The sequence below is a fragment of the Globicephala melas genome, chromosome 8 (genome assembly GCF_963455315.2).
Source record: "Globicephala melas chromosome 8, mGloMel1.2, whole genome shotgun sequence".
Classification (NCBI taxonomy): Eukaryota; Metazoa; Chordata; class Mammalia; order Artiodactyla; family Delphinidae; genus Globicephala; species Globicephala melas.
In genome coordinates this window covers 94279955-94296045 of record NC_083321.1, presented here as the reverse complement: position 1 = coordinate 94296045, position 16091 = coordinate 94279955, and the positions used below count along the sequence as shown (strand labels likewise).

General features: G+C 56.9%; 2 protein-coding genes across 7 annotated transcripts in view; one reads left to right on the top strand and one right to left on the bottom strand.

Moving 5' to 3' along the window:
* BCL9L (BCL9 like) overlaps window positions 1-2265 on the top strand; it is a 70045-nt gene extending 67780 nt beyond the window's left edge. For 5 of the 6 annotated variants that reach the window (XM_060304162.1, XM_060304163.2, XM_030838678.2 and 2 more), the window contains 2 exons: window positions 334-615; window positions 1054-2265. In XM_060304162.1, the coding sequence (XP_060160145.1) occupies window positions 334-615; window positions 1054-2147 (1376 nt within the window). In that variant the 3' untranslated portion in view covers window positions 2148-2265. The remainder of the gene's footprint in view (window positions 1-333; window positions 616-1053) is intronic. The other variant, XM_060304164.1, reaches the window with a different exon arrangement.
* Window positions 2266-5994: 3729 nt separating this feature from the next.
* Window positions 5995-15866, bottom strand: CXCR5 (C-X-C motif chemokine receptor 5). The gene is made up of 2 exons (XM_030838691.2): window positions 15810-15866; window positions 5995-7062 (listed from the first exon to the last, which is right to left on the bottom strand). The coding sequence occupies exons 1-2, from the start codon at window positions 15864-15866 to the stop codon at window positions 5995-5997; spliced, it is 1125 nt and encodes a 374-aa protein (XP_030694551.1).
* Window positions 15867-16091: the final 225 nt, after the last annotated feature.

Here is a 16091-nt window from a genome sequence, read left to right as displayed (position 1 = left end):
AGGGCCCAGGGGTAGACGGCTCTGCTCGAGGGGCAGACGCTGGCAGCTGTGTGTGCGCTTTCACAGGGAGCACCACGTTCATCTCCCAGGCATGTCAAGGGGGTCATATTGGGGATCTCCCCGCTGCCTGGGGCCATGAGGCTGCAGGAACTTCTTGGAGACAGGTGGGCTGTAGTGACAGTGGGGTGCCTGTGTTGAGTGGGACATCTGTGCCTGGAGGGGTCAGGTGGAGATTTGGGAGCTGACCTCTTCCTAAGCCCCCAGTGTGAGCAGCCAAATTCATCTTCCCCTCCCCAGTCACCCCCTGCTCTTTCTGTCTCCCCGCTTCTGTAGGTGCCCTCCCGCCTAGCGGCCCCCGGAGCAGCTCCTCAGCGCCTCCCGCCAACCCTCCCAGCGGCCTCATGAACCCCAGCCTGCCATTCACTTCCTCCCCAGACCCCACGCCTTCCCAGAACCCCCTGTCACTGATGATGTCCCAGATGTCCAAGTACGCCATGCCCAGCTCCACCCCGCTCTACCACAATGCCATCAAGACCATCGCCACCTCAGACGACGAGCTGCTGCCCGACCGGCCCCTGCTCCCCCCGCCACCACCACCGCAGGGCTCTGGGCCAGGTGTGGGGACCGGGAGGGGCCACGGGGAGAAGAGCTGATGCAGGCACTGGGAGTGGGAAGAGTTGCCACGGCCAGCGGCTGCCCCTGCGGTCCTGCTGGCTTTTTTGTGCTTCCAAAGAGCCCTGGGCGTCGGGGCGGGGGGGGGGGGGTGTCCCAGGACACAGTTCCCATTCGTTGTCGCTCAGTGAAGCCAAGCCCAGAAAGCTGGAGTGGTCTTTCCACCTACTGATGTGTCCCTGGCCGGCTGGGCCAGAGCTTGGGCCTCTTGGCTTCTCACATAAGTGCCTGGAGTCCCTTCCCTCACAGCTAGGGCAGGCCAACGGTGAAAGCCCTCAGCCCTGGTACCAGCCTGGCTGGGGAGTGGGGAAGGACTGAGTTCTGCACCCTCCCCCAGCTGGGTGCACACGGTTCCTGACCCCCGTTTCTCTTTCCCTGCAGGGATCAGCAATAACCAACCCACCCAGATGCACCTGAACTCAGCCGCTGCCCAGAGCCCCATGGGCATGAACCTGCCAGGCCAGCAGCCCCTTTCCCATGACCCCCCGCCTCCCATGTTGCCCTCCCCCACCCCTCTGGGCTCCAACATTCCACTGCACCCCAATGCACAGGGGGCAGGAGGGCCCCCTCAGAACTCGACGATGATGGCTCCAGGGGGCCCAGACTCCCTGAATGCCCCCTGCGGCCCTGTGCCCAGCTCCTCCCAGATGCTGCCCTTCCCCCCTCGGCTGCAGCAGCCCCACGGTGCCATGGCCCCTAGTGGGGGCGGGGGCGGGGGACCCGGCCTGCAGCAGCACTACCCTTCAGGCATGGCCCTGCCCCCAGAGGACCTGCCCAGCCAGCCGCCAGGCCCCCTGCCCCCCCAGCAGCACCTGATGGGCAAAAGCATGGCTGGCCGCATGGGCGACGCATACCCCCCGGGCGTGCTCCCCGGGGTGGCGTCAGTGCTGAACGACCCTGAGCTGAGCGAGGTGATCCGGCCCACCCCGACGGGGATCCCCGAGTTCGACTTGTCCAGGATCATCCCCTCGGAGAAGCCAAGCAGCACCCTCCAGTACTTCCCCAAGAGCGAGAACCAGCCCCCCAAGGCCCAGCCCCCCAATCTGCATCTCATGAACCTGCAGAACATGATGGCGGAGCAGACCCCCTCCCGGCCCCCCAACCTCCCGGGCCAGCAGGGCGTCCAGCGGGGGCTCAACATGTCCATGTGCCACCCCGGACAGATGTCCTTGCTGGGCAGGACAGGTGTGCCCTCACAGCAGGGCATGGTGCCCCATGGCCTGCACCAGGGGGTCATGGCCCCTCCACAAGGCCTCATGACCCAGCAGAATTTCATGCTGATGAAGCAGCGGGGAGTGGGCGGTGAGGTCTACAGCCAGCCCCCCCACATGCTCCCCCCGCAGGGCTCTCTCATGGGCCCCCCGCCCCAGCAGAACCTCATGGTGTCCCACCCGCTGCGGCAGCGCAGTGTGTCTCTGGACAGCCAGATGGGCTACCTCCCGGCGCCGGGTGGCATGGCCAACCTGCCCTTTTAGCAGTCCCCGTGGGGGGCTGGAGCTGGGGCGATACTGCAAATAGGATAACCTTAAGAAAGTTTCTTCCCCTTCGGTGTTGGGATGGCCTGGGTCAAGGGGTGGGGTGGAGGGGGTGGGAGGGGGCTTGTGTGGGGAGTGGCATTTGTGGAAACCAGATGTGCTGGCAGCTTAGGGGGAAGTGGCAGAGTGGGGTGGGGGGTTTGGGATGGGGGTTGGTCCCATTTCGGCCGCCAGGACTGCCCCCCCCCGCCAGTCCTACGGAGCCTCGATTTTCCCTCTTTCTCTGCGTCCGATTTTCCCTCTTTCTCTGCTTCTGCCCTCTTCAGCTTTGCTTTCAGAGCCCTGTATCTAATCCTTGGCAGGGAGTGGAAGGAGAGGAGAGGCCTCTCCCTCTCCCTCCCCTTCCTGCTGCTGTCTCCTCCGGGAGCTTCACTTTCCTCCTCTTGGTTTCTCTGCCCCCACCCCCCCGTTTTTCCTTCTGTCTTCTCCTGCCTCAGTTCCTCTCCCTGATGATGTGTCTGACCCCCTGTCCCACCCCAACCTGCAGGCGGCTGGCCAGGTGGGCAGGCGCCAGCCGTAGCTGTAAATAGAGCGCTGTGCTTTTGTGCCGGTGTGTGTGTGCTGTATTTCTGTGTTTTGATAGAAGTCACACAAAAAAAGGATAAAAGAAACCCTTCCCCCCTTTTTCAAATGATTGCCCCTTCCATTCCCCTGGACCCAGGGGCACGCAGTCTGACACACCTGCCCGCTGTGGCAGTGTCTCTGGGTCAATAAAGGATACCATTCCGGTCCCGTCCCCCAGTGGTGAAATGACGTAGCTACACCCACACCTAAACTGAGGTCAGACCACCTAGGCGTCCACCTGGTGAGCCCCAGCAGGGCTGAGACCCCCCAGGGCGGCAGCCTGTCTGCTGCTGAGTGATTCAGGAGAACGCGTGCATGTGCATGTGTGTTTGCCCCACAGAGGTGACACGGGGCCCTGGCTTCCTAGCTGTGGATGTCTGGTGTCCCCTGCTGCTACATCTTAGCCAGAACTTGGAGTCCTTGGTCCCCAGTCCGGGATGAAGGCAAGGAGGACGAGGCGGAGACTGTGTGGCCCCCTCGTGTGGAGCCGTGGAGGGGTGGCCTGGGGAGCCGAATGGTCCTTTGCCCGCTGCAGTGGCTCTGGGCCAGGTAGCCCCCAGGGCCATGACTCTTCCAGAGGCTACCACTTACTTCTTATCACCAAAGGAGGAAAGGAAAAGGGTTTGGCCGAGTCTGTCTGTCTCCCTCCAGCCTCCACCCGCTGAGGATGGAATAGAGAGAGTGTTGGATTCCGAGCAGGAGGGCGTCTTTCCGCTTCTCTCTGCCTGGCCGATCGCTGGCAAGGTCCCTCTGCCCAGAGCTCAGGGCTCTGTGCCCACCCAGGCGCAGCCACTGCCTTCCCCTCAGCCCCCGGCTCTTTCCCATACGAGCTCCCCACCCGCCTCTGGTCAGAGCTGAAGCCATACACGATTGGGTGTTTTGCCCCCCTCAGCCCCAGGAGTAAAACACTTCTCCTTTTCTCACTTCCTTTCCTGCCTTGTGAGGTGGCAGGGCAGCTACCTGGCTGAGGCCTTTTGTACCCCACCTCCAGGGCCAAGGGCCATTTCTAGACAAGGTGTCTTCTGCCGTGGCCCCGTCCCCAGCCTTCCTGACCTGAGGGCCTGGTCTCCCATTGGCAGCTGTGATACAAAGGGAATTTGTCCCCAGTTCTCCCAGTCTGGTGCTGTCCTCAGTACCCCGGTCAGCCAGGTCAAGTGCTTCCTCCGGGGCTGGCTGCGAGCTCCTGCCTCCCCCAGCCCCTCCCAGGGGCCAGGGCCTGGTCCCCCGTGTTCAGGGGCCACCTGTCCTCAGTCCCGCCAGACACGTTCCCACCCTGTCTCAACCCGGGCCTCGTGCCCTTGAGTCCCCCACCCATGACCCAATACTCCCAAATCGACTCTTAAGTGTTTCCTGCGCAGAGGAGAGACGGGTCAGACTGAAAAGGGCCCGATGCCCTCCCCCTCCCCCGCTCCTCCCACCTCTGCCACCAGACTAGCTTTCCAAGGTGAATTCCACAGGCCAGCTACTTCCCTCCATCCATGGCCACACCCCCAGCCATTTTGTACCATTATATAAATATATATATAAATATAAATATATAAATACAATATGTGAAGACATCTTCTTGGTTTTTATTTTGAAACAATTTTTAGGCTTGTTCCGGGGGTCTCTGTGCTGCCTGTACTGTATTGACCTGTTTTATAGGTGCCTTTTTATTAAAAAGAGAAAATTAAAAATCCAGTTTCTTGCTGTCTTGCTTCTGTGTCTGGCTCCTCCGCTGTCCAGCTTACTATTGGGTGCTGGGACGAAAAAGGGGCCCCAGGGATTCCCTGGTGTTCCACGGTGAAGACCTAGTCCCCTGGGTCACAGCTCTGATCTCCCCTGCGGGGGCCTCTTAGGGACCTGGGCTGACTGGCTTGAGTGGGCCTGGGCAACCGATGTGCGCCCTCAGCAGCTGCAGGGGTCCCTGGTATCCCATTCTAGGCAGACCAGAGGCTGGGGAGGAGGCAGGGAGAGCCCTCCCCGGGCAGGGGGCAGGCAGGCGCGGAGCAGCTTCCTCTGGTTCCATCTGAGTAGTATCCTCTCGGGGCAGGGCCCAGCTTCCTGGAGCCCGGGGACTTCCCTGCCTAGGCCTGCTTGTCACACTGCCCAGCCCAAGGGGATGCCTCGCGGCTCTTGCTGCGGCCCAGAGAGATGGCCTGGCCTGCAGGCAGGGGGCTGGATGAGATGACCCCCAGGGACCCCTTAGGTCTCTTTCCTCGGGAGGTCTCCATCTCTGCTCCGCGGTCAGATTCTCTCTGTGGCTCCAGGAGTTTCTCCTGGCTGTGTAGTTTGTGGGGAGAGGGGAAGGGAAGAACGCATCTGTCCCCTTCCGCATCGGTGCCCAGACCCACCAGGGCCCTGGACCCTGCTGTCCTTGGCCTGCCCTGGGAGCTTTCCACCCTGGGCAGAGAAGACAGCTGGCTTTGGTTAATACTTGTTCATCCTTGGAGCTGGGGAAGGAGAATCTTTCCTTTCCTTGGTTGGGCTCCTCTCTGCTGACCTTAGTCCTTCTCTAGGATGCTGGCTGGTCTCTGAGGGCACCTGGAGTCTGCCTCAGGCTGCAGACCTCCCAGGGCCCAGTGACATGGGGCTGGCTCGGCGCCATTTTGGTCAGAGCCAGGGGCAGCCACCTGGACCGGGTCATCCTGAGCTTCCTGCTTGGTCAAGATGCTGCAGGGCTGGTGACCTGAAAGAATGTCTGTGCTTAGTAGGCACTGAGACATGTTAAGGCCCCGCTCTGCTGCCAGCTGGCCTTTCCTCAGCCTTAACCTCCATCCATGCCCTGGTGCTCAGCTGCTTGTTACTTTTGGCAGGTGAGGTGGGAGGAGAGGTGGGTGGTTGCGGAGGTCGGTGGTCCATAAGATGATGGAGTACGTTCTGGAAGGGGAATGACTTTCCCTATCGACGGGGGCAGAAGGAAAATTTCTTTCTTGAGCTTTGGATGGTTAGGATGAGAGAAGGTAAGTGTGGTCCTCTCAGCCCAAAGTGATGCAGACGAGCACAGGTATCCTTTGCTTTGCCCTTGGGCTGCTTTCCCCTCCCTGGACCCCAGCCTAGACCCGGGGCTGGGAGAAGAGCTAGCGGGGTTGTCCTGGAAAGAGGGGTTGGTTCCTCCAGCTGCCCCATATGAGGACACTGGCCAAGGCGAGCTCTTAGGATCCCAGATCCTTTTGGAAGGAGTTCGAGCATCACTGCCTGCCCCAAGGAAAGCAGAAACAAGGGGGTGGGGGGTGGCTAGGACCTAGAAGGTGGTGAGGGAGGTGGCATTCTCTGACTCCGAGAGGCTGCTCTTGCGCCAACTAGGGAAGAACTGGCAAAGAGAGGCAGGGCCGGCACAGCCCAGCTTGGTCAGAAGCCGCGACAGGTCACTGCGGAACTTCACGCCGGCAAACGTGTAGAGCATGGGATTGAGGCAGCAGTGGGCCAGGCCCAGGAACTCACTCATGGTGATGGCCACGGAGAGATAGCCATTGAACTCACAGCTACTGCCCAGGGCCTTCAGCCTCGTCAGGGTGTCCAGGAAGATAACAACGTGGTAGGGTGACCAGCAGAGAAAGAAGACACTTGTCACAAGGATGGCCACCCTGACCGCCTTCTGCCGCTGAGGACGCCGCTGGGCCTGGCACAGCCTGTGCACCACCCCGACATAGCACCAGGTCATCACCAGCATCGGCAGCAGGAATCCTCCGATGTGATAGAGAAAGCGGGAGGTGAACCAGGCGTTGGTTTCGGCCTGGTTCTCCTGGGGGAAGGTGCAGTGTGGCAGAGAGTCGTTGTAATGGGGTTGACTGACCTTGGCGAAAAGGACCTCTGGCAAGGCAAAGAAGACGCCCGCCAGCCAGATGGTTGCACAGGTGATGTGGATGGAGAGGAGGCGGCGGTGGCGGTAGGCGTGGACGGCGTGGACGATGGCCAGGTAGCGGTCCACGGCGATGCAGGCCAGGAGCAGGCTGCTGCAGTAGAAGTTGATCTTGTGCAGAGAAATCACGGTTTTGCAGAGGAAGCTGCCCAGGACCCAGCCCACGGAGCCCTCGGCCACAGCAAAGGGCAGGATGAAGACCAGCAGGAGGTCGGCCACCGCCAGGTGGAACAGGAAGGTCTCGGTTGAGCTGCGCGTTTGCCGGTGCCGCTCCAGGATGACCAGCACCAGGATGTTGCCCATCATACCCAGGAGGAAGATGAGGCCATAGGCCACAGGCACGAACACGGCCTTGAAGGAGGTCAGCAGGGGCCCCTCAGCTGTGGAGCAGAGGTGATTTTCCATTGTGTGGGTCTCCGTACTGTCATTGTAGCTGCCTAATTCCTTGTACTGCAAGGGCAAGGAGACAGGAGGGTGGGAACTGAGAACCAGTCTTTCCTCTCAGAGGGGGACCCAGACCCCCTGGTAGAGTAATCCTATCCCCCCAGGCTAACTGCTTTTGTCCCTGCACTCCCAGTCTGCCCACGGACCAAATCCCAGTTTCCCTTTGTGTTCCTCAAACAAATCCCGTTGTCTTTTCCAACTTCAGTTTTCGTCTGTAAACATCCCTCACTGGGTAGTGACAAAGATGAAAGGAGATATATGGTGTGGATGTGCTTCATAAACTCTGAAGGGCTGGGCACCTGTAAGTCGTTTCTCATTTGCGAGGCCTCAGGTGTGGAAGGATGCAGCTGCAGGGGCTGGAATCAGGGCTTCCATTTGGGGGAATGGATCTGGTTAGGACAAAGAGCCATCTCTTCCGATTCTGAACAGAACAGAGGGCACTCAGACCTAGGATCCTGCTGAAGGGGTGGATGCTGGTATGGCCTGCTGGCTTGCTCTCAGTCTGTCCCCTCGTTCCTTCATTATATCTGAAATTGTAGTAAGAGCCTCTTTTTTGTTTAATCGGCACAGCAAGCCCAAGGCATGTGATACTCCGGTTTCACCCATGTCTCGCCAGAGATCGGGTCTGCTTGAACCCACGCTGATGTAACTCCCACCACGACACAACACTGCCTGGCTGCCCTGCCTGCTACTCCCTGTCACCAGCAAACGCCTCACTCTGCTCCCTTCTCCGCGAGGGGAGGGGGAGGGGGGAGGGGGGAGGGGAAGGGGGGAGGGGGAGGCTTCCAAGTGAAGGGGATGTGCCCACTCTGTCTCCGGAAGCTCACTCCTCCCTTGCCTCCCTCTCCCTCCCACAGCCCTCCCCACCCCAGCACTCAGGTTGTTTACCCAGCTAACCGCAAAGGAAGGCAGGGCGCCTGTTTTCATACCTTTCACTCACAGCTGCCCCCCTGCACCTGCTCCTCACCTCCCAGCTCTGTTCTTCCCACCCCCTCCCCTAACCATACACCTCTCCACAGCATTTCAAGACCAATTATAACCAGCTTATGTGGCTTCAAAAAGGCACTTCTGGAAACGATGAGCCCCAGGGAGAGAGAGGATGGGAGAGGGTACCGGGCACCCAGGCTCAGGGTGGTCCCACCCTGCCCTCCTTCCTGGAGAGCGAGGGTCCCACACAAGCAGGGGGTGGTTGTACTGTTACCCAGGGCCCCAGCTGTGGGTCATACACTTCTTCTCCGTGGTGGGAAGACCCATTCCCCAACCTGGGCCTTTCCTTCCGGTTCCTGAGAGAAGCGGGTGGAGGATACATTAGTGCCGTGGCAGAGTCATAGGCTGGCCCGACCCCAGCATCCCTCTGCCATAGCCCAAGTGTAGCCCTTCTTCACCCTAATGCTCAGGACTACTGTCTCCCCATGGGTCCCGTTCTCACTGACTTCTCCACTCTTATCCACCTCCTGCACAGAGGACAGGATAAGTTTTTCAACCCACGAATACCATCACATCAGTGTCCTGCTTAAAATCTTTTACTGGTTCCCTGTTACCTCTAAGCAGTGGTTTTCTTTTCTTTTTGTCTTTATCTTTTTTTTTTCAGTTTCATAGAATTAAAAAAAAATTATTGCAGTAGAGTTGATTTAAAATGTTGTGTTAGTCATATTTAAAAGCAAAGCCAGTTATAAGGAAAAGTCATGTTTGGGATCAAGTTCGTCAATAGAAGATTGGAGGAAGCCAACCTCAGGGCATTCACACAGCAGAATACAATGCAGTGCTCAAAAAGAAGTGACGTTTACCTGCGCGTTCTCTTAGGAAGAGATGTTTCCCATACATTACTAAATTTCAGAACTAATTGTGAGGCCTCCCATACAGCATAAGTCCATGGACTTTCTTTGCAGGTTTTACTGGGGTTGGGGGGGGGGCGGTGGGAAGGGAGGGAGCCTCTGGTCCTCCCGTCTTTAAACCAGACACCCTTGTCTCATGTGGTGTTTCACACATATGCTTTTGTTTATGAAAATGGTTCTGCTTTCACTGGAAGACCATGGACTTGCAGGGTGAGGTCTAAACTCCTCTACTGGGCCTTTACATGTTTGCAAACTGTATATTCCCCTGACCTTTCAAACCTTCTCTTCCACTTTATCGCTTTATCCCTCTCCTTCAGGTTCATCGTTCTCCTGGCTGCCTGCCCCCGTCACGCTGATACAATCCTGTCTCTAAAACTCTTCCTTTCGCCCAGCAGTCCTTTCTTCCCAAGTCTGCCTATTGCTATGCTTCCTTCAAGGCCCCACTCAATCCCACCTTCCTATGTCCTTCCTAACTCTTCTGCTTGGAATTACATTCTCTCTTCTTCCATCACGTGTGCCTTTATTACCTCACTCAGGGTTGGGATGTCGGTGGCCTCATTGGATGGTGAGCTCCCGGGGGAGCTTACAAGGCCATGTGTTTTACACATGCCAGATATGATGCAGATGTGTGCTGCACCGCTTGGAGAGCAGTTTCCCAGATAAGGCCAGGGGACCTCGTATTCTGGGACTCTGGGGAAGTTCCTCCCTGTGCCTCAGCAGACTCAGACACTCCTTCCCACCCTTCTTCAGTTTTTGCCTCTTCCCAATGCTCTTGACAGCCTAGAGCCTATCTTGGGTTCTCTAACCATATTGGGAGTTATTTCCAACATCGTCATTGAATACAACCATTTGATTCATCCTGGAATTCAGCAGGAGTTAAACGGGAAGGCAGTGAGATGAGCTGTTTTCATGCAGAGCAAAGCAATTGAGACAGAAGGAGAAGAGGTGCAGGGTTTGGTGCAGTCAGCGGGGCTGGACTCCATCTACCTTGTGGTGGGAGCCTGGCCCTCCCACTGCCCAGCAGAGGGCTTAGGTGCAGCCAGCTTGTCTGGTCCAGAACCACTCAAGTCCTGCCCTCTAGAGCATTCCTGTTGATTGGTTTGCTGCTCATCTAAAGTCAACACAGTGAGACAAGTCCCTAGGAGCCCAGAGCCCCCGTCTCCTGAGAACCCAGGTTTCGAGGAGGGTTGGGAGTGGGGGACTGTCTTTCCCTTCTTGCCAAGAGGTCATGGTTCGGCAGAGCGCTCAGGCAGAGAGGAGAAGACAGAGGAAGCTGGTGTGAGGAGGGCTGAGAGATGGCGCTGCCTCTCAGCAGGAGGTGTCAAACAGACATCCTGGGGCCTCAGGAGTGGCACGTGTTAAAGCCACTTCCCACGGCCAGGGGATCCCACACACCCGCCCTTCCTCAGATCATGGAGGTAGGTCATGGAGCAAGATCAGCTCTGGCCCAGTGGGAAGTTAGGAATCAGGAATCCTGAATGCTGCGGGGAGTGGGCGCGGAAGGGAGCCCCCCCAAGACTCACACCCAGAGGGAGCTCAGGTGGGCCATCTGGCCGAGCACTCACTCATCCTTCGCTGGGAGAAGCTGCAGGAAGCCACGGCCCTCAGGCACACACACACTCTGATGGCAGCATGACCCCGTATAGACAGACATGTGACTGCTGGGGCCACGACAGCATGCGGCATAAGCAGGTACCCAGTGGACAGTAGCCTAACAGAGGCCAGGGACCCAGGCCTCAAAGAAGGCAAGAAAACACGATGACTGGGGTGAAGCTGTGCAGAGGGCAGGAGTGGGGACTAGAACATTCTGTGTCCTGGTATTGAGGTGCCAGGAGAAGGGAGGATGGAGGGAGAGATCAAAGTGCTTGGAATTACAAAGATTACTCTTCCTACCCCCACTCCACCCCTCTGCCCCTCCCTTCTTTCCTTCCTCAGGAGCCTCTGTAGGACCCAGGACCCTCCCTGGATAATTAAGTCCTCCAAGCCCCATCTGACTTCAAATAATGAGGCTGTCTCACTGCCCTGCAGTGGCCGGTGTGAAGCTCAGCAAACGTTTGCAGATGGGGCTCTGTGTCAGCAGGTGGGCAGCGGGTGTCTAGGACCTTCCTCAGGGGTCTGTCCTGGATCCTCTCCTCTTTTTCACTCTCAACCCTGTCTTGGGTGATACGGCTGCGGGAGGCTTTCAGACAGTGCAGAGTTCTCTACAACCTGGAACTACAGGCCCAAACTGACCAGATGGAATTGGTAAAGAAAAATGTAGAGACCTAGATGGGGTTTAAAACTTCAACTCTTCAGGGACAGGTTGGAGAAGACCTGACTTAACAACTGTTTATGAGAAAAAGACCTGAGAGCTTGTTGACTGCAATCTTCAGATGAGTCAACAGGGTGGTGTGGCTGCCAGCAGGGCTTTGTTGCCTTATCTAGGTGAACAGAAACCTGTAGGTGGGCACCTGACACCAACCCAGTTTGTTTGGGCTGGACAAGGGTGACCAGTTCTTAAGGGGTCTGGAAATCCCCACCCTGGGGGGAAGTTTCCAGGTCCCGGGCTGTGGTGTCCAGGAAAGAGAAGACTTGAGTCCAGGAGAGCTGGCCCCTTCAAGGACTGGAAAGAGCTCCCATGGCGAGAAGGCAGGATGGGCTTATTGTGTGAGGTCCTAGTGGGTAGAGCAGGAGAAATGGGCAGAGGTTGGGATTGGGGGTGTTTCAGTCAAAGGAGAAAGAACCTTCTAACAGGCAGAACTGTCGAACTATAGGTTGGGGCCCTTGGGAGGAAGAGGAATGTTTGAGGCCAAGTGTGTGGGAAGGGATTCCTGCTCTGGAAAGGAAGCTGGGCCCTGCCCTCAGATGCCCCTTGCTCACAGCTCCTAGATGCTCCGAGTCTCTGGCTGTCATGCCCTGCCCTGCGCTGTTCTGGTTCTCAGTGTCACCTTCATCTAGCTCAGCACCTGGGTGGGAGCCGTTGCTTCTCCAGCCTGTCTGTCCTGCACTGAGCGAATGGCCCAACCTGACTTGCTTCTCAGCCCCCAGGAGGGAGGCAGGGCTGCTGAGTGCTTGGCTCATCCAGGCCCAACTCCAGGGCTCCAGGGGCCTGAGTCATACTCGCTGCAAGAGGCGTCTACACACAGACGCGGTTCATCACTCTGGCTATAGGGGACACACACAGGCTCCGTCTCCTTTTATGTCTCTGGCTGGATATTCCTAACCCAGAGACAGGAGTCGTGAGTAGGACCAGCCAGGGCGTCTCTCATTCCAGCTTTCTGTGGCTTGAGGGGTGCGGGGGTCTGGAAGAAGGAGGCTGGGCTGAGGGGTGAGGGCGGAGGACTTTATCCCTTCCCCACTCTTCCTTTAGAGGGCCCACACCCCCTAAAGACCATCTGAGACTCTGGCTGGCCATTTGTCACATCTCCCCCCTCTCCCCGCCCCCACCCCTCAGGAGCGAGCCCGCCAGGCTCCTCTTCCATCTCCAACCCAAGTGTTTTGGCCATTAGGAACATGGCACTACTCTGGGTGTGGTTCTGGGGGGAGACTTTAAGCTACCCCTACCTCTGCACTGAGTCTTTAGGTTTCAAGCGGTCCCCCTTGGCACCCCAGATCAATTTGCACTTTGGGGACAGAGCCACGCAGTCCGAGGGACAGGTAGACAGGTCTCTTAGGTGTGTTCGGTAACCTCCTGAAGCCATCTCCCGGGTCAGTACTGATTTGAAATATTTTGTCCCATCGTTCCTGAAAGAATACACATTCTTGTGTCCTGATTCTCAGTCCCAAATTCATGGTCACTTTTTCTGCCATTGTGCCAGAGGAGTGGTTCAGCCACAGTCTGTGTCCTCACTGAAGGCAAGAATTCCTGATGGAGACTGTGGTCTCTGTGCCTGAGCCCAGACTTGCCCCAACACTGACCCCTCCCCAGGCTAGCCCTGGGTCTCTCCCTCATCTCTGACCCTTCCAATCACCCCCAGTTGGGGCTTCTTCCACTGGGGTTCCTCTGGGACTTTTGACCTGGTCTGGCAGGGGGTGAGCCTCCCTTCCCCCAAGGTAAACCCCAGAAACAGCCTGAGCTGGTTTTGGTTCCTCTTCTTCACACCTCCTTGATGAAATGGGACAGTGCATATGAATGGCCTTCCCTTCCTGTGATGCGCTGAAGTCATAGTCTGTGGGGGGTCATCCCTGGGGAGGGGTCAGGGGAAGCCAGGCCCTGGGGCCAGACCACCTTCACCCTGCTCTATAGCAGCTTCTCCTCCTGGCTGGTGTACCGGGTGGGGCTGGAGGTGCAGTTTATGACCGACCGCTGTAGGTACCCCAGGTCCTAGGTCTGTCAAGAGGAGGCGGCATGCTTTCAGATCCAGGTTCCTATGGACAGAGGCTTTTCTAGGTCTGCCTAGATCTGCCTTCCCAGCAGGATGGGTCCCTGGAGTGCCCACCCCAGGGACCTGGCTCCTAGTTTCTGGTACTTAGCCGTCTAGAGTTTTTCTGTTTGGATCCACCGTTCATGGTAATTAGCAACCTATCTCAAGAAAATGGACATTTTGAACAGTTGATCTTAGAATGCAAGAGGAGGGAGGGAAGATAGGATGCCCAACACTTGGTTTATGGCCAAGAGCCCCCAGTTCTTAACCCAGCATTGGAGTCTAGAACCCAGTGTTCTAGGACACTGAACTGATACTTGGTTTGGACCAGAAGAGGGAGAGGAATAGGAAGCAAAATAATAGAACTGAGACTAACTCCAGAGAGAAATGGGGAGTTGAGACACTCAGCGGAGCAGCACAAATCAGTACATACTTATTGAGAAGCTACCGCATACAAGACTCTTCTGCCGCCCTGCCACGCCAGGGCCCCTGTGCTGGGAGATACCGTCAGGGAGACTGTCAAAACTGCTCGAGGTCCTGCTGTGAGTGGCGGGGCGGGTGGAGAGAGAGGGTCTGGACTTCTGAGGGGGCAACAGCCCTGGAGAGAGAATGTATGGGAGGTGAGTGCAGGTGGGATGAGGTGCTGGGGGCTGGCTTGAAGAAAGTTCCAGGGCCCGGATGGTCCTAGGACTCCTGGCTCCTTGCCCGACCCTGATGGAGGGGGTTCAGGCCTGCAGGGATGCCTGGACTGAGACCACTCATTTGAGGCATGACATGAAGTGAGTCACCGCTCCCTCTCCCCGGGCTGCAGGTTTTCTTTGGTATGTGGGACATGCCCGGCTGTACCCCTGCCGCCACCTGTCTCTAGTAGGTCACGCAGTGGAGTGAGGCGTGCAGTTAGGGGAACTCTTGAGGTTTCTCAGAAGCCAGAACCGGCCAGGTCTCGAGTTGGTTACTGTGATATCCAACTGGGTCAGCGCTCGTGGTCAGCTTGAAGCTTCGGGCAGAGGAAGACGCCCGGTAACCTAGTCAGGTGAGGCCAGGGGCCAGGGCGGGGGGCCAGGGTGGGAGCACATTGCCTTGTCAGGGTTGTGGGGTTTTAGTCTGATTGGACTCAGGGCCAGCTTTATGGGCGTGAGACCGGTACCGTCACGCAGGGCCCAGCACTTAGAAGAGCCCCGTGCTTGGTTTAGCGCTCTGCTGTCTCTATCTTGACATTTTTAACAGAGGCCCTGCATGTTCATTTTGCATTGGGTCCCACAAATTAAGCAGCATGTCTGATTAGACTGATGGTTCTGGCTCTGCTTTTATCGGAGGGTCGGATCTGAGAAGACAGACTTTGGGTACTTATCCCTTCCCCCACCTCCCCATGCTCTGCTTACGCTTCCAAGTCTTGGGATCTGGGCAAGCGAGAGGCAGACTTTTCCAAGCAAGTCTGGGAACACAGCTGGTGGAGTTACAGTATAGACTCCAGCCAGGGGAGCTAGAGGGAGTTGGAGACCATCTCAGGGTGAGTTTAGGGCCAGGAGAGCTGGCAGGTATAGGAGGAAAAGTTTGGACCTTTAGAAAAGGATCCAGCCCAGAATTTAGCTCAGAGAGAAGTTCTTTTCCTAGCAGTGCCCTTGGCCATGGGGGAAAGGGAGTGAAGACTACAAGGAAGTTTCCCTAAGGTCCTTACAAGCAGCCCTCTGCTGCCCTCACACAGGAGCCTTGGGTCTCTGGTTGAGCTGCTCCTTACATACGCCTTCTGGGGACCCAGTAACAGCCAAGCTCTGCTTCACGGGACAGTCTTGGGTGGGTGGCAGACAGTGACGCTGGGGACTATTTTCTTAGCCCACCGAAAAATACCTAATCTCTAGAGAGCCCAGTCCTCTGAGGGAGGCCACAATGTGCTCAGAGACACTTCTAGGATTAACACCGAGTTCTTCCACTAACTTGATACCAGCTTGGCACCCCCTACTTCCTGACCCCAGCCCACTGGGGTCCTCTCCCCTGCTGACCATCTCCTTGGGTTTAGCACATAATCATTGTCTACGAGCTTCTGGTGAGTAATTTTTTTTTCTTCTTGGCTAGCCCAAGAAGTGCCAAGAACAGGCTCTCACCTTCTCTATCCAAGAGAGAATGTCGTGCCCCGATGACAGAATCGTAGAGCAAGAGATGAATAAACATACACTGATTGGTCAACTAGCAATGCCAGCCTCCTGATATTAAGAAAACCTCCAAAGTACTTTCCCATCTACCCCGTATTCCAGCCGTATGAGATGAGGAGAGGACCCCCTACTGAAGAATGGAGAGGCAAAATGACTTGTTCTAGGTCCTAGAGCATGTCAGGGAGGATGCAGGACCTGAACCCATACTTCCAATCCCCTCTAAATAAAGGATGTCTATTTAAGGCAGCAGCTCTATTTTCCACGGAATGAGAAATCAAACCTTAAAAGGCAGGCGCCGATGGGCCTGTCTAGATTCTGCTGATCCGCAGTGGGAGAGGACTGCATGTCTTTCCCCTCTTCCTTGGGCCCCGGGCGCAGGATATTTAGAATTCCTGGGCGACCATAAGCTACCTGTCCCTACTCACCAGGTCCTCCAGGTTGTAGTTCATGAGGTCCATGTCCAGGGTTAGGGGGTAGTTCATGGTTGTAGCCGTATGTCACCAGACTGGCCACTGCCTGATGTTGAGAGTTTCTCCGCCTGCTGACTATAGAGAGGTGGCAGCCGTCAGCTGCAAATTTAAACAAATGAACTGTGTGCTGTCTCCTGGGGCTGCGTAGGACCCAAGGCCTGTCTCACAACTCATCATTTTTTTTTTTTTTCCACTGGGTCTTTTGTGTTTTTTTGAAGAAAGAGGGAAAATCCCCAC